This window comes from Dipodomys merriami, unplaced genomic scaffold (assembly GCF_024711535.1).
Source record: "Dipodomys merriami isolate MVZ:Mamm:240054 unplaced genomic scaffold, mDipMer1.0.p SCAF_16, whole genome shotgun sequence".
Lineage (NCBI taxonomy): Eukaryota > Metazoa > Chordata > Mammalia > Rodentia > Heteromyidae > Dipodomys > Dipodomys merriami.
In genome coordinates, this window is record NW_027202937.1 from 9,236,649 (window position 1) to 9,263,671 (window position 27,023).

At 45.1% G+C, this 27,023-nt stretch overlaps 2 protein-coding genes across 4 annotated transcripts in view; one reads left to right on the forward strand and one right to left on the reverse strand.

The window, feature by feature from the left end:
• The first annotated feature begins 2,021 nt into the window (after positions 1–2,021).
• On the forward strand, positions 2,022–20,625 carry Tcp11 (t-complex 11). Of its 3 annotated transcripts, none has more exons than XM_070023933.1 (11): positions 2,022–2,114; positions 2,348–2,488; positions 4,668–4,755; positions 7,206–7,304; positions 12,695–12,815; positions 16,818–17,038; positions 17,567–17,703; positions 18,127–18,341; positions 18,428–18,609; positions 19,383–19,546; positions 20,197–20,625. In XM_070023933.1, exons 2-11 carry the CDS (start codon positions 2,362–2,364, stop codon positions 20,427–20,429), a joined length of 1,587 nt encoding a protein of 528 aa, XP_069880034.1. In that variant the 5' UTR covers positions 2,022–2,114; positions 2,348–2,361; the 3' UTR covers positions 20,430–20,625. The 3 variants fall into 3 exon arrangements, with proteins under 3 accessions (XP_069880034.1, XP_069880036.1, XP_069880035.1); XM_070023934.1 differs by lacking the exon at positions 2,022–2,114 and adding an exon at positions 2,124–2,206; XM_070023935.1 differs by lacking the exon at positions 7,206–7,304.
• Positions 4,749–27,023, reverse strand: part of Anks1a (ankyrin repeat and sterile alpha motif domain containing 1A) — a 186,949-nt gene continuing 164,674 nt past the window's right edge. The window contains exon 28 of the transcript XR_011372212.1: positions 4,749–11,220. The gene's annotated coding sequence lies outside the window, so the exon portion shown is untranslated. The remainder of the gene's footprint in view (positions 11,221–27,023) is intronic.

Consider the following 27,023-nt stretch of genomic DNA (forward strand, 5'->3'; position numbering starts at 1 on the left):
CCCACCCAAGTGTTCCTGCAGTCTTACTTAGTTCCTACAAACCCTACTGGAGAATCTGGAGTTAGAAGGCATTTGAAGAGTCTATCAACTGCTATTAGAGTCATCAACTGCAGAAGGGAATAGCAGGCCTTGGTAAGGACAGTTTATAGCAGTGTCATGTAAATGTAATGTGAGATTTGGAAGATCATGGTTCAAAGACAAGGCTGGGTAATAAGTTCATGAAAACCCATCTCAACTAGTAGCTGGGCCTGATGGTACATGCTTATGATCCCAGCTATGGAAGGAAGTGTAAACAGAAGTATCCCAATCCAGGCTGGCCAGGGCAAAAAGCGAGAGTCCATCTCAAAAGCCACTGGCCAGTGGCTCATACCTGTACTTAGGGCTGAGATGTGAGGACTGTGGCTAGAAAGCTAGCCCAGGCAGGAAAGTCTATGAGACTCTGATCTCTGGTTGACCAACAAAAAGCCTAAAGTGCAGCTGTGACTCAAGTGGTAGGGGGCTAGCCTTGAGCAAAAAAGCTAAGGGACATGCTCATATGCATACTGGTTGTTTCCTTGTATAAACAAGATGTGGAGCCATTCTGTCCTGACATTTAAATTGGAGTAACTTAGGTCAAAACTGTTGCTTTATAAAATGGAGTAGCCCAGAGCAGGATTAGTATGTATTAGTTTATACTTTATGGTATTCACCAATAAACTAACTTTTACTAGGCTATTCCCTTTATGTTCTGAGTTGTATAGAATTTTAAAAATGTTTTCGGCCTCTTTATAACTTCTGACTTCACAATAAGTGGTTCACACTAACAAGAGTAATGGCTTTTTAAAAAGACAACTGTGTGTGTGTGTGTGTGTGTGTGTGTGTGTGTGTGTGTGTGTGTGTGTGTGTGTGTGTGTGTGTGTGTGTGTGTGTGTGTCTTGGTACTTGGGCTAGAATTCAGGACCTGGGCACTGCCCCTTAGCTTCTTTGCTCAAGGCTGATGTTCTACCACTTGAGCTACAGCTCCATGTCTGGCTTTTTGGTGCTAATTGGGGATAAGAGTCTCACTGATTTTCTGGGCTGGCTTTGAACTGAGATCCTCAGATCTCAGCCTGAGTAGCTAGGATTACAGGTGGAAGCCACCAGTCCCCAGCTTAAAAGTAAACTTTTAAAATTGGATGAGAAAGGGTAGGTAAATGTGCACAGAGCTTCATTTTCCCTCCACAAATTCAGTTTTGTGGGTGTGGGGCTCCCTTGTCCTGGCCTCACTCCAGAGGTGACAGAGCAGACTTGGAATCAGGAGAGGTCAAGGAAGAGGCTGAGCACATTGGCCTCATGCGTGTAACTTCAGCTGTTAGGGAAGTAAGGAAAACAACAACAATAAAAAAAAAAAAAGAAAGCAAAAAAGCACTGGAAAGAAAAAAAAAAAGGAAAAGAGCACTGCAGATGTGGCTCAAGCAGTAGAGCCCTTGTCTACCACATGACAGGGCCCTGGGTTCAAAACTCATTACAGGAATAGAAAAAATTGTGTGTGTGTGGGGGGGGTGTGTGTGTGGAGCGACAGAGGGTCAGGAGGCACAGCCCTCGGGTCCCAGGGCAGGGCCCAGCCTCAGGTGCGGAGCCCGACGGGAAGGGCCAAAGGGCGCCTCAGCTGGGGGGGGGGGTGGTTTCCAGGAAGGCGGCCTCCCCTCCCGCCCGCCAAGGGCGCCGAGGACTGCACGCCTCACAGCCTTCTGGGCTTCGCTGTTTCTCTAGCTACCTGCAACAGGCTGCACAGAATCCTTCCCGCCAGAGGAGTTGCAGGTGAACTTTCTAGAAGCCAATGAACGCGCGGCCCGCTGTAACCGACCTGCCGGGCTTCGAGCTCGCGAGGGAGGCCGGCGGCTAGCACGTGCGGGCTCCGTTGCCCTGGAGACGGCAGCCGGTGGTTTGTTTCCAAACCTCCGGACTGTACCACCGAGCCCCTGGCGAGGGGGGCGGCGGAACGCGCCGGGCCGGCCCGGGTCCCCGGCGGCTGCGCTGGTCGCGGCCGTCCCCTCCCCGGCGCCCCCTCCCGCCGCCCGCCGGATGGTACGGGCCAGAGGGGCCTCGCGGCCGCGGAACGACGCCGGCGAGGGCGGCCAGCGGCGGTGGAGGAGGTGAGCGAGGCGGGGGAAAGCGCAGGCTGCCTCGGTTTCCTCACTGTGGCCAACGCTCACCTCTCTGGCTCCGATCGGCGCCTTGGGCCCTGGTGTGACCCCCAGAAAAGCCCTGATGCGCTGTCCACCCTCCCCGCGCCGTCCACGTTCCTGGATCCCCGTCCCCGGGAAGTGGGGGGGGGGGCGGAGGGCTTCACCTGACAGCCCCCGCGGGTCCGTTCTCCCCAATCCAGATATCACCAGCAAGATGCCGGACGTGAAAGACAGCGTGCCCCCGAAGAACTCCGGCGTGGCCGAGACCGGCTCGCGGGAGCCTTTGAAAAAGCCAGGGCCGCCCCGGAAGGAGGACAGCGGCCCCCAGGACCCCGCCCCACGTACGTCCCGCCGAGGCCGGGGCGGGGGTGGGGGGACGGGGGAGGGCCGCGCGTCCCCTCCCCCGCCCCTCCCCATCCCCACGCGTCCCCTCCCCCGCCCCTCCCCATCCCCACGCGCCCCCCCTCCCGTCCCCGCTCTTCTCGAGGGCCCCGGGGACCGGAGGCCTGGCATGGAAGAAGCCGCCTTCGTGTGGAGCTGCGCGCGGCGGCCGATGTGGGGTCTTTGGGGCTCGGGTTGGGGCACAGGCGGGAGGTCCGGCCTCCGGGTGATGCTCTGTCTCCCGGAAAGCCGCCCGGCCTTCAGGGCGAAGTCACCCCTCAGGTGGTCCACGAGCCGCAGCCCGAGCCGAGTCGTGGAGTTGGTGTCGTGGCGCCTGTGGCCGCATGGGGTCGCTGCTGGATCAGAAAAGGGCGCCCGGCAGGCCGCCGGGGGCGGCGCCTGCGCAAGCCACAGGGCCTGGATGTGGGGCGACCGTGTAGTCTGGGCGGGGGAGGGTTTGTTAGTAGGGTTTTTTCTTTTTTTTGGGTGGGGGGAGGATCGGTTGTGGGGCCTGAGCTCTGGTCCTGGGCGCTGTCCCTCAGCTCAAGGCTAGCGCTCTACCACTTGAGCCACAGCACCACTTCCGGCTTTTTTCTTTTTGCTTATGTGGTGCAGAGGAATCGAACCCAGGGCCTCATGCGTGCAAGGCAAGCACTCTACCACTGAGCCACCTTCCCAGCCCTGTTAGTAAATTTTTGTTGTTGTTATTGTTAGTTTGCAATACTGGCCTTTGAACTTGGTCTCATTCTTGCTAGGCATGCAAGAACCAATTTATTTGTATATATGTTTGGTTATCTAAATGAATCAGTACATAGGTAAGATAATTCAGTAAACCTACTTTAGAAGATTTTCGAAATGCATTGCATAGTAGGTTGACCAGGTTGTTACTTCATCTTGTTTGTCCTTGGGATCTGGATTTTAAAAAATCTTACATGTTACATTTTATTTCTACTTTTTGAGTCATCTTCTTTACTGCTGTTACTTCAAGAAATGGAACAGCGGAGGCAAACTATTTGCATTGGTGCCTTCAGTAAGAGGTTGTAGCTCACTCCTCCTTTTAAGATCTCTTTTCCACTCTCATTTGGCATTAAGAATTGGCAGTGGCTGGGTGCCTGTGGCTCACACCTGTCATCCTAGCTACTTGGGAGGCTGAGATCTGAGGATCACGGTTCAAAGCCAGCCCAAGCAGGAATATCTGTGAGACTCTTCAATGAACCACCAGAAAACCGAAGTGGAGCTGTGGCTCAAGTGGTAAAGTGCTAGCCTTGAGCTGAAGAGCTGAGGACAGCGCTCAGGCCCAGAGTTCAAGCCCCATGACTGACAAAAATAAAAATGGAAGTGGTGCTGTGGCTCAAGTGGTAGATTGGCTAGCCTTGAGCCCAGAGGCTCAGGGACAGTACCCATGCCCTGAGTTCAAGCCCCACAACCAAAAAAGTAAAAATAAAAAAATTGTCAGTCAATCTGTAAATGCATTTGATCACATCTTGCCATTTTGCCTGAAACTATTTTTGGAGACTTCAGAAATAAAGAGACCTTCAAACATCCACTTAGAAACAGTTCACTTTTTTTTTTTTCCTTTTATTACACAAGCACAAAGATTCAAAGGTTTTTTTTTTTTCCTTTAAGTGAGGGCCAACTCTTTCCTTTTAACTTTTTATTTTGAAAATTTTGTGTGTGTGTGTGTGTGTGTGTGTGTGTGCTGGTCCTGAGACTTGAACTCAGGGCCTGGGCTGTCCTTGACCTTTTGTAAAAGCTCAAGGCTAGCGCTCTACCACTTGAGCCACAGCGCCACTTCCGACTTTTTTCTTTTTGCTTATGTGGTGCTGGGGAATCGAACCCAGGGCCTCATGCATGCAGGGCAAGCGCTCTACCACTGAGCCACCTTCTCAGCCCTGCAATTTTATTTTTAAAGGAATGATTTTTAATGAGTTTCATTTGATTTGATTTTTAAATCAACTTGGTCATCATCCTCCCATCTGTGCTAGACTACTCTTGAGTTTCCTGTACTGCAGTAGGGCAGAGTTCAGAACACAGATAACTAGTGTGGTCAAGCAAGTCAGACACAAATCTCCTGAGGTTGAGTAAATCTTTGATTAAAACAAATTCAGATGTATTCACCCTAAATTTCTTTATGTACAGAGACAGTCACTGAAGTTTCCAAGACAGACAACAAGGTTGAGACAAATCATGATACATGTGCGGAGGAGAAGACTTTACCTCTGAGCAGGTATTGGCTCTTTTACTCTCTCCATTTCACTCCTCTGGCACAGTACCTAGCAGTAAGGGCTTCTCATCAGACTTGAAACTTTTTTGTGGTGTTGACAATCAAACCCACTGTTTTACATGCTAACATGTCTGCCATTGCTGCACCTCAGTTGCATTTTCATTTAACAGTATTTGTATTTGAGAAGTCTCCACAGCTTAAACAGACGAGTAGTAAGTTATAATTATTAGAATCAGAGTTTCAAGAAGCAAATGTTATTTAACCAATGAATAAATCACAACAGTAGTTGTTGGAATACATGTGGTGCTCTCAGATCTCAGACTTAGAGGAAGTAGCTTGGTGCTTAAAAACACTCTGGTTTGGTCTAGGAACTGTGGCACAAGCTTCTAATCATATCTGCTTGGGAGGCAAAAATCAGGGCATCGAAGTTCAAGGCCAGCCTGAGCAAAAACAAGTTTTTGAGACTACATCCCAACCAATGGCTGGGCATGGTAGGACACGCCTGCCATCCCAGCTACGGGGAAGCACAATGGCTCCATGCAACGGCACACACCTGTCATCCCCAGCAGCTACGCCGGCATGGACGTAAAGCAAGACCCTATTTTGAAAAATAAGAAGGGGTTGAAGGCTTTGAGTCCAATGCCCATTGAAATTTCCAGAATATTAGAACATTTCAGATGACAGATTTTCAGAGTAGGAATACTCAACTTTTATTGTGACTTAGAAAAGAAATTTATATCTCAAAGGCAAAGACAATTCATTGCTTCCAAGAGAGAGTGTGAAGGGTATCTGGTAAAACACAGAGAAGGGTTTCAGGTGAGTGTATGTCAGAGGTGATACAAAATAGCAGAAATTCACTACAGGATTTTAAAAGGACATGTATGAATGTAGGAGAAAATCTAGAAGCTTCTATAAAATAGCTGAATAGCTGAGTGCCAGGAAGTTGAACATTGGTGACCAATTTCATTAGCTAGCTAGGTATTTGGAAATGTCACTTACTTCTTAAGTAGATTACTGCCTTCAGGGGAAAGAGCATTAGCCATTAGAGCCAACAAAGCATTTGTATCTTCTAGGGTCTAGTATTTTTTTTTTTTTTTTTTGCCAGTCTTGGGGCTTCAACTCAAGGCCTGGGTGCTGTCCCTGAGCTTCTTATTCTCAAGGCTAGTGCTCTACCATTTGACCCACAGTGCCACTTCTGGCTTTTTCTGAGTAGTTTATTAGAGATAAGAGTCTCATGGACTTTCCTGCTTCGGCTGGCTTTGAACCACAATCCTCAGATCTCAGCCTCTTGAGTTGCTAGGATGATAGGCATGAGCCACCAAAACCCAGCTTAGTATACAGGCTTTAGAAGTTAGAGATCACTCCCCCTCCCCCCCCCTTGAATCTTGGGTCTCTCAAGGGGAGGTTAAAGCCCACAATAGAAACGCCACGGGGTTACGCTAGGCAGTGCTTGACACAGTGCAGCTTGCTGTCACGTGCCATGACTTCCTGGGGTGGGTGGGGAACCCAGCATCAAGCACAGGCCCATTCCTTTGTCAGCCTGTCCTTCCACAGGTGTCTTGCGCTGTGTGTGTGTCACTCCAGTAGCCTCCAAATAGTTACTATACCTACCATTAAGTTGGGTTTGGGCTCGGAGGTCTTAGCCAATGATTTTTGTCATAAGTGGCCATTTACTGTGCCTTTTTATTTGACCCAATATAAAAGCTGAGGGTTTTTCTTGCTTAAGAGTACAAAGAAATATTTGTCCCTACAGAAATATCCAATCCGCTTCTTTGAAATCGCAGCTTTTGCCAGTGAGCTGCCATACCCCTAGAAGTTTATGCCCTCTCACAGGACAAAGTAACCTGTGGTGCCCCAAAGAACCAGAGCTTAGGGAGGCAATGCAGAAGAGCAGAGATTCAGATCTGAGAGAACCTGCTTCTGATCTTGGGGCTGCATGAGTAGGCCAAAATCCTCACAGGGTGAGGGGCCTTGCCACTGCCTTAAGGGATCTCACAGTGGCCAGGAGTCTCCTGGGGCAGGCATTGGGTTGCAAGCTGACATGATAAAGGGACTGGCACACTTGTCCAACTGTATTAATTTTCTCTTTTATATCTGGGAGTTTATTTCTAACATGGAAAACGAAAGATTTCTCTATCCCATTTAAAGCTGTTTGAGATGTTTTAATAAAGCAATTTCTTTCAGAATACCTATTTCCATTGCAGCTTAGGAGAGAAGGGTAAAAATTCTTATGCTTTGAATATATGCCAGACTTCTAAACCAAAAGTATGTCTGCAGGTGACACAAGATAATTCAAATTAATTTTTACCTAAGACCAAAGCTCACAAGGGCTGAGCACGACTCAAGTCATAGAGTGCCTGTCTAGCAAGTGCGAGGCCCAGTACCTGCCCAAAGCAAAAACAAAACAAAAAGGAAAAAAAAACCTAACAAAATATTTTATGGCTTTAACCAAGGTCTTCAGAAGAGGAAGCAAAAGGTGCAGCCTTTTCAAGACTCAGACCACTCGTAAAGATAGGCAAAAAGAAAGAAGAGCTTAGACAACGCAACAGTCGGTATGCTTGCTGCGAATGGGGCGCAACTCACATTTCTGTCTGGCCATTTTCTTGAGGTTCCCAGCCTTCTGGTTGGCCCCTTCACTAATAGGCCCCATAGGTGGACAAGGCAAACTGGAATACCACAGCTATTCATAGAAATGAGAATCACTAACAAATGGGTACCCCAGTAGCTAAGAGTCATTCGCATTCAGAACAGATGTTTTACAGATGTTCTGAGCTTGTAACCAGAGTTTCAGGCCAGGGGCCCCACTCTGGAGGTTCCGACATGGCAGGTCCAGACACTCACTCAGTAGGCCAGTTAAAAAGATGAATGAATAGTAGTGAGGGTTAGGGAAAGGAGATCTTTGAGCATTTCAGCATCGGATATGCGGAGAGGAGCAATTGGGACAGGGCGCAGGTATGCGTAATTAAGCAGTCCTGGAGCATTTACTATCTCTGCCACTATTGCAGGCGATACCCAGATCCCAGGGGCAGCCTCATCACCGCAGGTCATTGTCCACAGTTTGGGGGTGACCTGTCCCATGAGGGTCTACTGTTCTCTACAGTTTGTTACCTTGTCATAAAGACGTTATCTTGTTCTTGGAGTCCTGAGTAACTGCAGAGGAAAAGGGACATGCAAAATGGAGGCATGGATACCTAGATTTTATCCTGCTTTAGTGAGCTTGTGGGCCCAAGTGAGGAGTTGGTGCTTTGTAGCAAAAGCAGTTTTAAGCGCAAGAAATTTACTAAGGAAATGAAGCTCCAATCAGAGGAAGGGACATTCAAATGATGGCCCCAAGATCTGAATGATCTAGTTTAAAGGATTATTTATTCTAACCCTGACTTCTATGTCTCATTATTTCACATCTAAGACTATAGACTATTGATTTCACATAGACAAGAACTAGTTAGTGCTCATACATTCTCTCCTGTTCACACATTCGAAAGGGAAGCAGACAGCTATGCTTGCCAGCTTTCAAACGACACTTCATACAACGTCTGGGAGAGCAGACTTTGGGGTCTGGGAGAGTGGACTTCGGCAAACGTGCTTTTCTTTGCTGGCTTTTTTGTCACTTTTACCAGGGTTCCACTTGCAAGCTTAGGAATGAACAGAGATTTTACTCTTCTGCCTATGCCAAAATTGCAGAGTAATTCAAGCTTGCCCTCTGAAGGTTTGATCGAGTCTGATGAAATAAACTGACAAAGGCTAACAGAAAAGGCATACAGACTTATTAATATGCAAGTACACAGGACTTACACAAAATAAAAAACTCAAAGGACAATATAATTGAACCCTAAATGTCTCCATGTGGGGGAGGAAAGTGGGAGAATATAGGCAGATATGAAGGAAAAACACATTTTTTTTTTTGTCGGTCTTGGGACTCGAATTCCGGACCTGAGAGCAGTCACTCAGCTCTTCAGCTCAAGGCTAGTGCTCTACTGCTGGAGCCACAGCGCCACTTCTGGTTTTCTTTTTTTTTTTTGGTCAGTCATGGGGATTGAACTCTGCACTTGGGCGCTGTCCCTGCGCTCTTCAGCTCAAGGCAAGCGCTCTACTGCTTGAGCCACAGCACCACTTCCAGTTTTCTAGTGGCTTATTAGAGATAAGAGTCTCTCAGACTTTCCTGCCCTGGCTGGCTTTGAACCACAATCCTCAGATCTTGGCCTTCTGGGTAGCTAGAATTACAGGCGTGAGCCACTGGCACCCAGTGCTATTATTATTATTTTTGTAGGTTGTGGGGCTTGCGTTCAGGGCCTGGGTGCTGTCTCTGAGCTCTTTTTGCTCAAGGTTAGTGCTCTACCACTTTGAGCCACAGCTCCTCTTCCTGTTTTTTTTTTTTTTTTTGGTCTGGTCGTGGGGCCTGAACTCTGGGCCTGGGCGCTGTCCCTCAGCTCTTCAGCTCAAGGCTAGCGCTCTACCACTTGAGCCACAGCGCCACTTCTGGCTTTTTTCTTTTTGCTTATGTGGTGCTGAGGAATCGAACCCAGGGGCTCATGCATGCAAGGCAAGCGCTCTACCACTGAGCCACCGTCCCAGCCCCCCTCTTCCTGTTTTTGAGTGTTTAATTGGAGATAAGAGTCTCGTGGAGACTTTTCTGCCCCGGCTGTCTTTGAACTGTGATCCTCAGATCTCAGCCTCCCGACTATAGGATTACAGGCGTGAGCCACCAGTGATGGCTTAAAAAAGATTTTTTATTAGTGTGTATTATTGGAAAGGGAGGTTTTATTATGACATTTCCATACCTGCATACAATGCACACTATCAAACTATCACCAAACACTATCACCACCATCATTCTCCCTGATGCCTCTTTCTCCTTAAAACAATTCCAAGAGGTTTCATCCTTCCCCCCCCCCTCACTTTTTTTCACGCACATTAATTGAACAGGTTTCACCATGGCAACTGACATGTGTATAATAGGCTTTTTGTTTTTTTTTTTTTTGTCAGTTGTGGGGCTTGAACTCAGGGCCTAGGTGCTGCCCCCGAGCTCTTTTGCTCAAGGCTAGTGCTCTACCACTTTGAGCCACAGCTCCACTTCTAGTTTTCTGGTGGTTAACTGGAGATAAGAGTCTCATGGGGACTTTCCTGACTGGGCTAACTTTGAACCAGGATCCCTTATATCTTATATCCTTATATCTCTTGCATTGCATAGCTAGGATGACAAGCGTGAGCCACCAGCACCCAGCTATAATAGTTTTTTTTTAAGGGTAACTTCCGATTTATTGAAAAATGATTATAAAGTACAGAGCCCCCATAAGTTCCTTCCTATCCACCTCCCTGTTGTTTACTCTTATTGTATTGGGGCACAGTTGTTAAAACTGATTAAATATTAAGTTCATAGGTGACACGAGGGTTTACTTTTGTATTACACTTTCTATGTATTTTTTAACGTGATGTATATCCACTGTTCTGTAATTCACAGTGACTCCACTGCTCCGGAAATCTATTATGCCTCATCGATTCATCCCTCTCTCAACCTCCGGTCCCTAGAACTAACAGTCTTTTTACCAGCTCCACAATTTTGCCTTTTTGGAGTGTCATACTGTTGGATACATGCCATATAGCCTTTTCAGATTAGCTTCTTTTCATGTAACTATGTGTTTTACATTCCCTCATTTTTTCTTTTTTTTTGCTGGTCCTTGGGCATGAACCCAGGGCCTAGGCACTGTCCCTGAGACTCTGTGCTCAAGGCTAGAGCTCTACCACTTGAGCCACAGTGCCATTTCTGGCTTTTTCTGAGTAGTTTATTGAAGGAAAGAGTCTCCCAGACTTTCCTGCCTGGACTGTCTTTGAACTGTGATCTTTAGATCCCAGCCTCCTAAGCAGCTAGGATTACCAGTGTCCAACCTTCCTTATACTTCTTTCTTTTTAATGTGGAACTCCTCCTTTTTAATTTTTTTTTAATTTTGTGCCAGTCCTGGGTCTTGAACTCAGGGCCTGGGCACTGTCCCTGAGCTTCTTTTGCTCAAGGCTAGCACTTTATCACTTGAGCCATAGCACCACTTGCTGCTTTTTCTATATATGTGGTGCTGAGTAATTGAACCCAGGGCTTCATGCATGCTAGGCAAGCACTCTACCACTGAGCTGCTTCCCCAGCCCCCCTCATATTTCTTAATGACTCAACAGCTAATTTCTTTCTTTAAATAATACTCCATGGGGTGGATGTACCAAGTTGTTTATCCATTTGCCAACCAGAGGACATATTGAAAACTTCCAGGCTTTAGCAATTATGAATAGACATAGGTCTTCTGGTCATATGGACAAATACCAAGGTGTGGCTGCTGATCCTATTGTAAGGTTATGTTTACTTCTATGAGGAGCTGCCAAGTTGCCTTCAAAAACCATTGCATTGCCACTGCATTGAATGAGTCTTCTCTCACTCTGCATCTTCCCCAGCATTTGGTGCCCTCAGTGTCTGGGTTTCAGCCATTTCTGTAGGGTATAAGGGAATGTCTTTATTTTAATTAGCAATTCTGATGATAATATATATTTTACTGAGTGTGGGGCTTGAACTCTGGGCCTGGGCACTGTCCCTGAGCATTTTAGATCAAGACGAGCACTCTACCACTTGAGCCATAGCACCACTTCCAGTTTTCTGGTGGTTAACTGGAGATAAAAGTCTCACTGACTTTCCTGCCCAGGCTGGCTTTGAACCATGATCCTCAGATCTCAGCCTCTTGAGTAGCTAGGAAGGCATGAGGCACTGGCGCCTGGCTTATTATTGATTTTTTAAGAGTTCTTTGTGTATTTTGGATGCATATCCTTCAGTAAAGGATATGTCTCCCAGTCTGTGATTTGTCTTTTTTTTCTTTTAAGTGTCTGAGATATAGAACAGAAGTTTTTCATTTTAATGAAGTCTAACTTAACAGTTTATAAGGATTGTGCATTTAGTGTTGTCTTTAAAAAGTACTTGACAAACACAAGATTCCTTAGATTTTTCTCCTATTATAACTTTCAAGTTTTAGGATTTTATGTTTCACTGTTATACCTATTATCTATTTTAACTTTTGTGAAGGATGTTAGGTATGTATTGAAATTCATTTTTCATACATGGATGTGTACTTGTTCCAACACCATTTGTTGGAAAAATTCTTTCTAAACTGGATTGCCTTTCTATTTTGTAACTTTTTTTTTTTGGTGGGTTGTAGGGTTTGAACTCTGGGCTTGGGCATTGTCCCTGAGTTCTTCAGCTCAAGGTGAGTGCTCTAGCCACAGCACCACTTCATGTTTTCTGGTAGTTAATTGGAGATAAGAGTCTCACAGACTTTCCTGCCTGGGCTGGCTTTGAACCATGATCCTCAGATCTCAGCCTCCCAAGTAGCTAGGATTATAGGCAAGCCACCAGCTCTTGGCTACATTTTGTATTCTCAAGGAAAACAACAGAAGACTGATTGTCTAGCTTTGGTATCTGGCTAGATGGCAATGACACTAAGACTGGGAATGTGGGATGAATAGGTGTGAGCAGGGAGGATAGTGAATTCATTTTAGATTGGCTGATTTGGAAATATCTCTGCCATTCAGGTGTTATCAAAGAAGAAGAATCTTTTCCTAGACCTTAGGAGTATGAGCAAATGAAAGATCATCGAATTCAGTGCCACATATATTCAGCAACTAGGTCATTTGTCTAGATGTTAAACAGTCCGTGCTGAAACTCAGCCTGACTTACTCCACATTTTTCCTGCTGCACAGGGAGGCCTTCTCTAGGACCGTGAGGAGCGCCTCAGAGAGGCTTACTGATGCCCTTGAAGCCTTAGCTTGTTCAACCCTGCTGTCATTCAGTTTCTAGCATTTTGTCAACATGATGATTTTTTTTTCTATATCAAATATTGTTTGGGATTTAGAAGAATAGGACCCCATGATAGTTTTGGGGTAGAGAAAATAATCTGCTCATTTAATCCTCTTTCAGTCTGGAAGGTAAGGTCAAGGAGACAATGCACAATGACTTTTGGGACCACCTTAAAGAGCAGCTATCAGCTACGCCTCCTGACTTCAGTTGTGCTCTTGAACTTCTGAAAGAAATTAGAGAGGTAAGTGACTTACTTTCTACTGGTAGATGTAAAGCATCTGTACATCCCCAGCTGTTGGAGGGCAGTGGCTAGCAAATCCTAACTGAACTGGTCTAGGAATCAGTAAGACAGTAATCAGACAATAACAGGGAAGATTTAACATAAAATTCCAGCAGGAAATTGCAGAAATGAGGACTTGCCTAATAAGAAGGAAAAAAAAAATCTTTAAAGAAATCTGGAATAGGGCTGGGAAGGTGGCTCAGTGGTAGAGCGCTTGCCTTACATGCATGAGGCCCTGGGTTCGATTCTTCAGCACCACATAAGCAAAAAGAAAAAAGCCAGAAGTGGTGCTGTGGCTCAAGTGGTAGAGCGCTAGCCTTGAGCTGAAGAGCTGAGGGACAGCACTCAAGCCCAGGGTCAGGCCCCACAACCGGACCCCCCCAAAAAATTTCTAGATTGCTTAAAAAAAAAAAGAAATCTGGAATAGCAAATAGAAAGGGGTATCTACTGTACTTTGGGGACTGAGAGAAAGTACCAGCCATCACTGAGAGAGCACACGGTGCCAGGGGAGGGGCTGTCTGTGAACTGCGACCACCACCCATGGTAGAAGCAGAACTGGAGAAACTCACGGCAGGAGCTAGTTCTAGTGAAGCCACAGATCTGCAGGCTTCTGCTAGTAAGCACACAGGAACCAACATGAAGAGCTCTAAGCCCTTTCCAGTGTTTCTAGTATTGGTGACCCACAGCAATCTCTATACCCGTGTATAATCGTAACCCTTTAAGTCTGGACAAGACTTGCAACTTAAACCACTACAGCATATCAAAGGTGATGAGATGTTAGTCCCATAATTAATTTCCTTATCAAAAATCATTAAAAAAGAAACCACAAAGCCAAATACCTCTATTTCTAGCTAGTAATAGAGCTATCTGCCTTCTAAGCTCTCATCCTTCTCCAAACTGAGCCCCGCTGCCACACAGTTCCTGTGTCCATCACTGCTGCCCACCCCCATTCACAGAGCCACAGAAGAACCTGTTACCTGCAGCCTAAAATGCAAAGTTAATTTCCAACTTGTGTATGAAATAATTGGAAGATGAACTTAATGTTTAATATACAATAAACAATTTATAGTTCTATTTTTTATTTAATTGGTCACAAAGCTCTAATATCTGTAGTATCCTCCTTCCTCTGATTATTCCATCCATATTTCCCTTGTCCTTAGTCCAAACCCAATTAGATGAGCTACTCAGGAGGCTGAGAAACCAGGATTGCAGTTCAAAGCTAGCTTGGGCAGGAAAGTCTGTGGCATTCTTACCTCCAATTAGCCATCAAAAAGCTAGAAGTGGGGCTGGGAAGGTGGCTCAGTGGTAGAGTGTTTGCCTTGCATGCATGAGGCCCTGGGTTCAATTCCTCAGCACCACATAAACAGAAAAAGCCGGAAGTGGCACTGTGGCTCAAGTGGTAGAGAGCTAGTCTGGAGATGAAGAGCTCAGGGACAGCACCCAGGCCCAGAGTTCAAGCCCCACAACTGACCCCCCAACCCCCCCAAACAAAAAAGCTAGAAGAAGTGAAGCTGTAGCTCAAGTGGTAGCCTTGAGCACAAAAGCTTAGGGATAGTACTCTGGTCCTGAGTTCAAGGTCCAGACTGGCAAAAAGTTTTAACTTTGATGAAGTCCAATTTATCCCATTTTTCTTTAGTGTCTTGTGTTTTCACTATAATATCTTGCCAAATTCAAGACTGTAACTATCTACTTCTATGTTTTCTTCTAAGTATTTCATAGTTTTCACTCATGTTTAGGATTTTGATCCATTTTGAATTATATGATTTAAGGAAAGATGCAACTTCATTCTTTTGCATGTGGATTTCTAGTTTTTCTAGCCTTGTTTAACCCTGTGTTCTCTATTAAGTCATCTTGGCTTTGTTATTGAAAAATCATTTGACAACATCCAAGTTTTATTTCTCAGCCTTCCTGTCTTATTCCATTCTGTCTTATTCCATTCTGTTCTATTCTGTCTCCTTTGCCAGTTTCAGTAAATGCTTCATTGCTTATAGCCCTTTTATATTGGATGATAGATTGCTGCTTATCCAGTCTTATCCTAGTGCTAGGTATATTAAACACTGTGTAACAGGAAGCTCAGGTCATCATACAGTGGTTAGTTCAGGTCATGAGGTGTTTACTTTCTACCAGGGCCTTTCTATTAAGAAATCAGAAGCTGTTTTTCCAAAATCTTTTGAAAATCTAGAGGTGTGAGTTATGATTCCCTTATTGGTGCTTATAAGACACTCTACACAGCCTTAATTTCTTTTTCTTTCTTTTTTTTTTTTTTTTTTTGCTGGTCATGGGGCCTGAACTCTGGGTCTGGGCGCTGTCTCTCAGCTCTTCAGCTCAAGGCTAGCGCTCTACCACTGGAGCCACAGCGCCACTTCTGGCTTTTTCTGTTTATGTGGTGCTGAGGAATCGAACCCAGGGCCTCATGCTTGCAAGGCATGCACTCTACCGCTGAGCTACCTTCCCAGCCCCCACAGCCTTAATTTCTATGGACATTGCACAAGTTGCTGGATCTGCTTGATTACAAAGCCCAAGATGACAGAATGGCTGGGCTGCATTTCAAGGTGCCGCAGAGTGCTCTAGTACTCACTTCTAATCCACAACTTTATTCCAAGTGAGAGAGTAGAGTAGCAAGCTCACTTTTGGTGAGAATGCAAAAGGCCTATCCAGTATTGTGCCACTTTTTTTTTATGGTATGTAGTTTAAGCCTATCTTCCATCTTTGGAGGGATTGTTACCTTGATATGCTCCAGACCACTGACGTTCCAGAAAGCACCAGGGTACAGGCCTCTGGAGCTCATCTGCTCCCCTCTCTTCCCCTCCCCTCTTTTTATAGCATCTACAGTACTTTCTACCTATTGCCCATCAGATCCAATGCATATGTGACCATCGGCTTCTAACCTCATGCATTCCTACCAGTTGTACCAGTTTGTGAATCAGTCATAGTACAATCAAGAAACAGAAACCACACAATTTTTTGAACTAAGAAAAACTTGCATGATCTAGAAACTTGCTGATGAGCATACACCAGAGCCAGGAAAGAGCGCTCCCTTCTTATGGAGGAGCACCCTCTGCAGATGAGTGCGAAGGCCTTGTGCCAACCAGCTCTACTGCAAGGGGCCAATGCCATTCTTACAAAGTAGGCACTGAAGCATAGACATGGAACAGAGAGGCACTAAATTCGTCACTGTCATAGCTTACCAACTGAGTAGATATTATGGAGCAACTTTCATTGCTAAATGTTATCTTGGCTATCAACACACTAGTCCAATCAAGCCTTCATTGTACCTATCACGGAACTACAGAGTTCCTCTGTATCAGGAACCTGTATTCTGAGGTTGACTCATTAAAACTGCATGGCCTGGTTCACCTTTGTCTTCTGAAATAAAATGATCTGAAAAAATACCTAGCTTTTATTTTTTAGTTTTTTTGTCGGTCGTGGGGCTTGAACTCTGGGCCTGGGCGCTGTCCCTCAGCTCTTCAGCTCAAGGCGAGCGCTCTACCACTTGAGCTACAGCGCCACTTCCGGTTTTCTGGTGGTTTATTGGAGATAGGAGTCTCACGGTCTCTCCTGCCCGGGCTGGCTTTGAACCGCGATCCTCAGATCTCAGCCTCCTGAGTAGCTAGGATTACAGGCGTGAGCCACCAGCGCCCGGCTAATACCTAGCTTTTAAAATGAAAAGTTTTCATCACTATCATACATTTACATCTGCTGTACCCTACACTCATTTTTACCACACTCCTCAATTTTATCATGTTTTAAGAATCTCATTCTTTCTAGAAAACAGTATACTATTTTATTAATTGATCCTCTTAAACTTTATCATTGGCTCCTAAACACAAGGAAAAATCTTCTGTAGGAAATTTAGGAACCTACACTCTGAATCCTTGGAATGTCGTTAGCTAAAAGGGTTGCCCACTAGAGCAGATTTGGGGCTCTAAGCAGAATGCATCTCCCTTTATCTTTCCTGGGCAGATCTTGTTGTCGTTGCTATTACCACGCCAAAACCGCCTAAGAACTGAGATTGAAGAAGCTTTGGACATGAATTTCCTCCAGCAGGAAGCGGAACGTGGAGCCTTGAATGTCGCTTACCTTTCTAAGTACATTCTCAACGTAATGACTTTGTTGTGTGCACCAGTTCGAGATGAAGCAGTGCAGAAACTTGAGAACATTACAGACTCGGTTCGGCTATTGAGGTATGAAACTTGATTATTTCCCCTGAAATCTACCCCAGTCTCTGGGATTGTGAAAAGCTGGGTCAGATACTAGATTATAACCATAGTCACAACTAACTCTTCCCTGCTGTGAACCAGACAATACTGCCGTGATCTTCCCTGGCTTAATTGAGTTTTTTCCCCTTCTTCTTTTCCAAAGATGAACTTTCCAAACAGGGTATTTTGGTTATCCTTAGAAAAAAAAAGTTGGTCCAAAGAGCCAGGAGAGACATCACCTACAGTCCAACCTCCCAGCGAGGACTGCTGATGTACTGGTGTATTGCTGCCTCTGGTTATCCCTTTTAAGAGACAGGCAAGGTCTGCAGTGAGACTTAGCAGATACTGTTGTGCCACTTAAACACATCAGGATCATGGACCCCTCGTCAGCTTTGTCAATGAAGGGTTAGAACTAAGTCAGCTTGGAAATCCCTCCCTTCTAACAATGATTTAATCACTGGTGTGGGTTTTTCCCTTCACAAGGTTTTTCTGTTATATTCTCTTCCATGTCAGGGGGATATTCCAAGTTCTCGGTCTGATGAAAATGGACATGGTGAACTACACTATCCAGAGCCTCCAACCCCAGCCCCAGGAGCATTCCATCCAGTACGAGCGTGCTGTGTTCCAGGAGCTCCTCAACGAGCAGCCTAGTATGTTCACTGTGAGGGCAGAAGTGGGAAGGGGTGGCCTTGCATATGACTCCTGAGAGGATTCTGAGCCTCTTTAAGAAAGGAAGTGTCACTAGACACTATGTCCAAAATGAACTATAGAACCTGTGGATGAGGACAGGAGGGAAAAACTGGGAAAGAGCGAGGGAAAGGATAACATTGCCCAAAAAGAAATGTACTCTTTACCTGACTGATGTAACTTAACTGTAACCCTTTTGTACATCATCTTTATAATAACAATAAAAAATCAGTGTGTTAAAAAATAAATAAAAAGAATAGAAAGTTTTTTCCTCAAGTCAGGACAGGGAGAAGGAAGATCCCAAACGTGTATTAAGCAGGAGTGTATCCTGAGGAGAAGGAGATCAAAGATGCTGAAGATGCTCACACATATCCTCCCTGTCCTAGGCCTCCTCAATCACACCACCAAATGGCTGACCCAGGCAGCAGCAGACCTCACTGCGCCACCAACCTGTCCTGATGCTTCCGACTCTGCCAATGCAGCTGGCCCCTCTCCAAATGAGGCAGCCAATAACCAAGAGCCTCTCAACCCTGCAATGGTGTTGTCCCAGGGCTTCCTGAACCTCCTCCTCTGGGACCCTGCAAATGAAGAGTTCCCTGAGGTAGGAAGAAGGGAGGATTTGCCTTTTGATGTCTTCAGGGCTCCAATCAGGCCTTTCCCCACATCCTCCTCTTCCCTGATCCACAGACCCTGTTGACAGATAGAACTCGGTTACAGGAGCTAGAGTCTCAGTTGCACCAGTTAACCATCCTGGCGTCGGTCTTGCTAGTGGCCAGTAGTTTCTCTGGAAGTGTCTTGTTTGGCTCACCCCAGTTTGTGGATAAACTGAAACGCATCACTAAGTCCCTCTTAGAGGAATTTAATTCCAGGTAAGCTGCAGAGATCTTTTTTTTTTTTTTTTTTTTTTTTTAACTTGAAGTGGTATGTAGCATTTAGGAAGTAAGCACAAAATGAATTATTGCTTGCTCTGCACCATAAACCACAGAAAGGCCCTTTGAACTACTGACAGTGAATGTTGGTTTCTTTCCATAAGTGATCTTAGGCTTGTGAAAAAGGTAGGCTTTCTAAGAAAGGTAGTGTAGAGGATGGTTTGCTGCCAAGAATCATTATTAGCTGGAGGGAGGATGGAGGGCTGGATGCAAGAGCAGTCTGTCAGCACTATTGATGGAGCATGTAGTAAGCACAGGTCATTTAACAAAGTAAGAAGAATCAGAGCTGATGATATAGCTTGGTGGTCCAACACTTGCTAGCATGTGTCAGGCCCTAGGATTGATTCCCAGGACTTCAGAAGAAAAGAAAAGAAGGCCAGGTTTGTAATCATAATTGGCCTTGTAGTACAAATGACCATGGAAAATCTTAAAGAACCAAAGAATACTAAATGGGTCCTAGGGCAGAATGAAGCCATTTTCCAGAATTGGCTTATGGTTTATCTCCATCTTTAAGACGGACATGGCACCATGTAGAGAGAAGAGTGGGTATCAGCTGAAGACATAGCTGCCCAATGGGTCCTGCTGCTGGCCGTGGGTCAGGGGTTGGGACTCTTCTTTCGGGTGGGCCTAACCTTGGTGTGTAGCTTCCTGAGTGTCCGTGCATCTGTCAGGACTATATACTGAGTGCCAGCTTATTCCCTTTCATAATCTAGGCCTGAGGAGGCAATGCAGAGTGTGAGTGAACAGGTGTCTCAGGAAATCCACCAAAGCCTCAAGACCATGGGTCTTGCTGCTCTGAGCAGCGACAGCACAACATCTCTGATAGGACAGCTCCAGAATATTGCCAAGAAGGAGAACTGTGTCCGTAGCGTCATTGGTGAGTGCTGTGGGTGCTAAGAACATGGGAGGGATCCCAACCCAGGAAGCCAGTTACTGAGCAATGAAGTCACCGTTTTGCTGGGTTAAAAATATATTCCTTTCAGGTCAAATGGGGATATATCTGACTATGGTTCTGAGGAAGATTCATAATCAGGAATTTGTGCCTTCTGGGTGTGAGATACTGTCCAGCTAACCTGGTTAAGACACTCTGGCCTACTGACCTCAGTCCAAGAAATCCCTTTATCCCCCTGTTCAAACAAGGAAGGGAGAACCATAGCAGTTATCTTTCCCATGCTGGAATATACCCACATTAGAATAGAGACCATGAACATGGCCAGCTTGCCCTGAACCTCAGCCTAAGAGCCTCCTGTTAATGAAAATCCTAGTATCTGCTGCCTGCTTTAACAATCTTGAATTCTCAGAAATTTACTAGTCCACTAGTTTATCTTTTTTTTTTTTTTAAATATTTTTGCTTTGTCATTGATAGCTTCTTTGCCAAACAGAGCAAGTTTTCTTTTCCACGAGTGAATGCACAGGTTGATGAATATCTCAATTTACTTAGAACAGGCCTGAGTGGAGTTTAGGGCCAATGTCTTTCCCTGAAATCTGCGATCCCTTTCCCTTCTCATTGTCTTTTCCTGCTTACAGATCAGCGGATCCATTTGTTTCTCAAATGCTGCTTGGTTCTTGGTGTGCAGAGATCTCTGTTAGACCTTCCTGGAGGCCTTACTCTCATTGAAGCAGAACTAGCAGAACTGGGCCAGAAGTTTGTCAGCCTCACACATCACAATCAGCAGGTGTTTGGTCCCTACTACACTGACATCTTAAAAAACCTCATCTCCCCAGCCCAGGCTGTGAAAACCAAGGTGGAGTCTCTCTGATATTACTGGCTCGGCACTCTGGCACCTTGGATCCAGGAGGAAAGCCCATCATCTTCCTGGGTAACATCGCCAGTGACCAGCAGAGCAGTAATTCCCCCACTTGCCCCCACCAGTCAGCACATCAGGGTTGTAGAGATGAAGCATATGAACAATTGGCACAAACCTTCTCCCTAATAAACTTCTGAACTGCAAGCAACATCCATTCTTAGTGTGCTGCAGCTGAGCCAGGCTTTCACATCAACCCACAGCCAGATAAGAAACCAACAAGCCCTCTCTGGCCATGTGCACACAATTATAACAACCAACACACAGGTGCCAGCGCTGGGTTTTCCAAGGGTAAAGCATTTGAGTGCTTTGCAAACTGCAGAGTTATCTAAAATGTGAGTACAGGGCTTCTCAGCAAGCCTTTTGCTGTCCAGTTATCTTAGGAGAGGACATGGTTAAATTAGTTACGAAGCTCATTCCAGGACTGGATCCCCTGAGGTTGCAGGTGCCACATAAAGGAATAGGAAGAACTTGAGCATGTTCTTTGGTCCAAAGTAGTGTGCAGCCTGCAGGCAGGAGGGAAACAGATGTAAGCAGCCCTTCTGTTCTGTTGAGGATGGGTTCCAGTGTTGGGATCTCTCTCAGATTAGGCAGAGTTCATTCAGTCAGCAATGAACTTGACTTAATTTATCCCTGGTCCGGTTCCCTAGCCTAGTAAGCCTCCTGTTCTTTCAGTCTTTTAGTTTTGAGCATCTTGTTCAAGGCAGAGGACTGGTTCACGCCTTCACACTCCCTCCTGCTGCCAGCACAGGCAGTTGTGGTGGTGATGTCACAGAGGTCAAAAGAGAGACATGCTGGGAAAGACCTGGACTGGACTCCTCTCTGTACAGTTCTAATCCAGTGTTTTCAGGCTGCCTCCACAGACCAGTCCAACGTAGCATGGTTTACACTAGGAAAATGTCTGATCCGGATTGGGTCCTTGTTTATAATGGACAAGAAAATGTAGAGACTCATTTATATATGTTCTCCAGGCAAGGTTAAGAAAAATAATGTCCTCACTGTTTTTAGGAGATGGAAGTTGCTGAGACTTAACACAATTTAGGAATGACATAAGGAGGGAGTTGAGTTCCTTAGGCCCAGGATTTTCTTCTAATACTCACTTTTAAAGGGAAGGTCCTAGACAAATGACAGAGCAAGGTCAGCATAATGTGACCAGCATGCTAGAGGACATGGATCATTGACACTTTATAACTGGAAATCTGGGATGGGGACGCCCAGAGTAAGTGGTATGCTTAAAAACCAGGTTTGGCTAGGTGGATCCTCTGATTTGAATTTTTTTAAAGTCCGCATTTGGAAGCTTCAGTGTCTTAGAGGCAAATGCATCTCTGTGAAGATGCCTCTCCAGAGGTGCAGACGCTACACTGCTAACAGAACCGCGCTTTGCACTTCATAATTAAAATCGGGAGTAATCAACTTATTCATTTTGAGTTGGTTTTCCTTGTCCTTCCACATGGAAAAGGACAGGCATTCTGTCTAAATAAGCAGAAACAGGACCATTTGACCCTGCCCACTGATACGAGGGAATTTTAAATTGTGTTTATACTAAATTGCGCTAAAACGTATCTACCCTGAAGTTTGCCACTAGTGATGTTTAGTTCATTCACAGCTGGCACCAGTATTGTGACTATTTGGTCTAGAACCTTTTCATCACCACTGAAAGAATCCCACTCCAGCTCCTGGCCCCAGCAATCTGCTGTCTTGCGTTTTCTTATACTACATATTTCATATAAATGGAAATACAACATGTAGCTTTTAATGACTGGCTTCGTTCACTTAGTTTTTTTAAATTAAGAAATTACAATTTTACATGAATATTTAAATGGTATAAGGATGTATGTAGAAAATTTTGCATGTAGAAAATTTTCCCAGCATTATTGAGACTGCTTTTCTCCTACTGAATAGTGTTGATGATATCCTTGTCAGCAATGAACTGACTGGCTAGGCAAACTCGGTTAACACAAAACACAAAATCTACCCTCCCTCCTTCCCTCTTTTCCTCTCAGAAATAAGTCGTCAGGGCTGGATGCTAGTGGCTCACACCTGTAATTCTAGCTATTCAGGTAGATGAGATTTGAGGATCATGATTTGAAGCCCAAACAGGAAAGTCCATGAGACCCCTGTTTCAAATTAATCACCCAAAAGTCAGAAGTAGAAAAAGCTACCAGAAGGCTCTGGAAGAATGTGGTGCTGATCCCTACCACCACCATGGTGAAGCTCTCACATTCCTGCTCCCCACCACAAGTGAATGGCCTTTACAAACCCCGAACCTAGATCTGTAAATCAGAGAAAGATCACAACACTATGAATAAACAAGACAAGATGCCGCTCCCAAAATCCAACAACTACACAGGGGAGGACTTGGAGTGAAGAAGAACGGGCAAACTAATCATTGAATGGGCTGGGAAGGTGGCTCAGTGGTAGAGTCCTTGCCTCACATGCATGAGGCCCTGGGTTTGATTCCTTAGCACCACATAAACAGAAAAAGCCAGAAGTGGCACTGTGGCTCGAGTGGTAGAGCACTAGCCTTGAGCTGAAAAACTGAGGGACAGCGCCCAGGCCCAGAGTTCAAGCCCCACGACTGAAAAAACGAAATCATTAAAGCACTGATAAGAGAAATTGCTGATGAAATAAGAGCATATACTTGAAAAACTGGAATAATACCAAGAGAAGGCAGAAAAACAAGACAATGAAAATGCAAAACATGAGACTATATCAATATAATGAGAAATCATGAAGAGCTCTATGAAGGACATGAGATATATCAATAAAGAACTGGGAAGTATGAGAGCTCTACCTCCCTAATGCAAAACACAGTTAAAAGTATAGACAATAGAACACAAGTTGAAAACAAGGTATCAGGAGTTAAAGCAGAGGAATTTACAACAAACAGCCAAATATACTGAAAAAAACAACATACAACAGGGACATTCAAGAACTAGCAGATTTGACCAAAAGATCAAATCTATGTATAATGGAATAAGCAATGGAGAATAATTTAAAACTAAAGGCACTGAGAACCTATTCAACAAAACAGAAAACTTCCCCAACCTCAAGAAACAAAATTTCATTTGACTGAGGCATACAGAACTCCAGCTAGGACAGCTCAGACAGCAGAGAGGGGCTGGGAAGGTGGCTCAGTGGTAGAGTGCTTGCCTTGCATGCATGAGGCCCTGGGCTCCATTCCTCAGCACCACATAAGCAGAAAAAGCCGGAAGTGGTGCTGTGGCTCAAGTGGTAGAATGCTTGCCTTGAGCTGAAGAGCTGAGAGACAGCGCTCAGGCCCAGAGTTCAGGCTCCCAGGACCACCACCCCCCGCCCCCCCCCCCCCAAATATAGCCTAGGTTACACAAAGAGCTTGAGCAAACAAAAAAAAAAGTTGATGTAACTCCCTGTTTCCGATCTGATCACAACAGAATTAAACTAGAACTCAACAGCCAAAGATACTACAGAAAACACTCAAACACATGAAGACCAAACAACACACTGTTCAATAACAGCTAGGTCACTGAAGAAATACAAGGAGAAATCAGAAAGTTCCTGCAATCCAATGAAAATACAACATACCACAGCCTCTGGAATATAGTAAAAGCAGTGTTGAAAGTGCATAGTTAAAAGGGCCTACAAAAAGAGGGAAGATACCACTCAAGTAAATCACTTGTAAATTACTCAGTAATTAACTACTAAAGCTAGAAAAACAAAACCCCAAATTACTAGATGGAGAGATAATAGTAAAGATCAGAGCAGAAATGAGTGAATTAAAAGACTGAAAAATTACATGCACATTCAACAAAAATAAAAACTGGTTCTTTGAAAAATAAGATTGACAAACCCTTAGCTAATTTGACAAAAAAAGAGACCCAAGTCAACAAAATTAGTGATGAAAAAGGAAACCACTACATTCAAGAAATTCAATATATTATGAAAGATTATTTTTGAAACCCACATGCAAATAAGATGGAAAATCTATAGAAATGGATAAATTCCTATAGACATATATGCTGCCTAAGGTGAGTCAAATTAGACCCATAAATAGTCTCCCAATAAAGAAAAGTCATGTTCCTATGGATTCACAGCTGAATTGTATAAGACTTTTTTTTGGCCAGTCCTGAGGCTTGAACTCAGGGATTGGGAGCTTTCATGGGGCTTCTTTTTGCTCAAGGCTAGCACTTTACCACTTAAGCAATAGCACCACTTCTGGCTTTTTCTGAATAGTTCATTGGCGATAAGAGTCTCATGGCCTTTCCTGCACAGGCTGGCTTCAAACTGCGATCTCAGGTTTCAGCCTCCCAAATAGTTAGCATTAAAGGCATGAATCACTGGCACCCAGCTTGAATTCTCTAAGACTTTTAAAGAAGAACAGTATTCCTCAAACTTTTCCATAAAATAGAAATGGAAAGATTACTACTCAAACACATTTTATGAAGCCAGCATTACACTCATTCCCCAAACCAGGGACCCAATACAGACACAAAGCTCTTTAGTAAAATACTTGCTAACAGTATTCAACAATTAAAAAAAAATACTTATTAGGATCAAGTTAGTTTCATCCCAGTGATGCAAGGCTGGCTTAATATATGTAAATCAATAAACAAGACACCACATTATCAGAGCTAAAGACAAGAATCACATAATCATCTCAATAGATGCAGAAAAAGCCTTTGACAAAATCCAACGTTCAGTGGGCAGCAGTAGCTCATGCCTGTAATTCTAGCTACTCAGGAAGCTGAGATCTGAGGATCATGGTTCAAGGCCAGCCTGGGCAGGAAAGACTGTTGAGACTCTTACCTCCAATTAACCCCCAGAAAAAGCTGGAAGTGGTACTGTTGCTCAAGTGGTAGAATGCTAGCCTTGAACAAAAAAAGAGCTCAGGGACAGCCACCAGGCCCTGAGTTCAAGCACCAAGACAGGAAAAAAAAAAAAAGACACTTGCCCATCTATGTCCCTTGCTTCAATATTCACAAAGCCAAGTTCTGGAAACAGCCCAGATGTACTACAATGGATGAGTGGATCAAGAAAATGTGGTTACCTGGGCTGGGAAGGTGGCTCAGTGGTAGAGTGTTTGCCTTGCATGCATGAGGCCCTGGGTTCTATTCCTCAGCACCACATAAGCAGAAAAAGCCAGAAGTGGTAGAGTGCTAGCCTTGAGCTAAAGAGCTCAGGGACAGTGCCCAGGCCCAGAGTTCAGGCCCCATGACTAACCAGACCAAAAAAAAAGTGTTACCTGTACACAATGGAATTTTACTCATCCATTAGAAAGAATGGGATTGTGTCATTTGAAGGGAAATGGATGGACCTGGAACAAATTGTGTTAAGTGAGCCATGTTGACAGAGATAAATGATGCATGTTTCATATGTGGAAGCTAGATCTAAAATAGAATTAGGCATGAAGACATATACAGGGCTCAATGCATTTACACACAAACTAACTAAAAAGGGTATTCTCTTAGGGGAGGAAGCTGAAGGCCTAACTGGTCTGAGCAGCTAGTTTATCAAAGCAAATATCAGAAGTGAAAACATGTTCTGGGGGATGGGCAAAGGAGGGTACAGGAACGGAGGAAGGCTAAGAAAATGTAGTCATTATATTTAATGTACATCATATAAAACAATGAATTGTGGGCTGGGAAGGTGGCTCAGTGGTAGAGTGCTTGCCTGGCATGCATGAGACCCTGGGTTCGATTCCTCAGCACCACATAAGCAGAAAAAGCTGGAAATGGCGCTATGGCTCAAGTGATAGAATGCTAGCCTTGAGCTGAAGAGCTGAGGGACAGTGCCCAGGCCCAGAGTTCAAGTCCCACGACCGGCCAAAAAGAGACCGGTGCATATCCAAATAAAAACTGATACACTGAATTAAAAAAATGATGTAAAATGCCGTTACTCCACAGAGGTCTGCCACGCACTCTGCTCTCGTCGCCATGTGGGCAGTGGTGCGCTGGGGCAGCGCTTCCTCCCACAGGCCCTCACACCCCGCAGGTAGATGCTCTTGAGAGGCTGGGGGAAGTGGAGAGCGGTGATGGGTGGAGGCAAGGACGAATGTGGTGCTATGATGTGCCCCATCTACTCCCCAACCCGTCCTTCCCTTTCCATTCAGCCCCTGCCATGTGGTCAGGTGGTGTGCTGCCTGTGATGCCAACGGCAGGCATAGATGCCCAGCATGGACTCACTCCAGGCCTGAAGGCACCACAGCCACCACAGCCTTGGGTGGAGGACTGTAGGCAATGTAAGGTGTTTTGAGTAGCATCAGAAAGGACTGTGACAGTGGCAATGTTTCCTGTTGCCATGTCCCAGCAGAACAGGTGGCACAAGTTAGGACCAGACGTGTCTCTTCGGGCTGTCAGATTTTCCTGCCTAGGAGACTGTCACAGCAGGGGAGGGACGCGGTGGGGTGCGGCGCCTCTCTGCCGGGCTGCTGTCTGCTTTCATGGTGACTGCGCTGTGGCAGTGACGCTCCAACTTAGCGCTAGAGCCTAGGTTTCCTTCTCTGCCATCAACTAGCTGGCTATGACAGAATTGTTTTCCTTCTCTAGGCCTTATTTTCTTGGCACATAAAAT

Bases quoted from the DNA above. Each gene is read 5' to 3' on its own strand.
- Tcp11 (XM_070023933.1), top strand. From the start codon at position 2,362: ATGCCGGACGTGAAAGACAGCGTGCCCCCGAAGAACTCCGGCGTGGCC. The intron at 2,489-4,667 runs GTACGTCCCGCC...CTTTATGTACAG, and splicing joins CCCCCAGGACCCCGCCCCAC to AGACAGTCACTGAAGTTTCC. The intron at 4,756-7,205 runs GTATTGGCTCTT...GCTTTAACCAAG, and splicing joins AAGACTTTACCTCTGAGCAG to GTCTTCAGAAGAGGAAGCAA.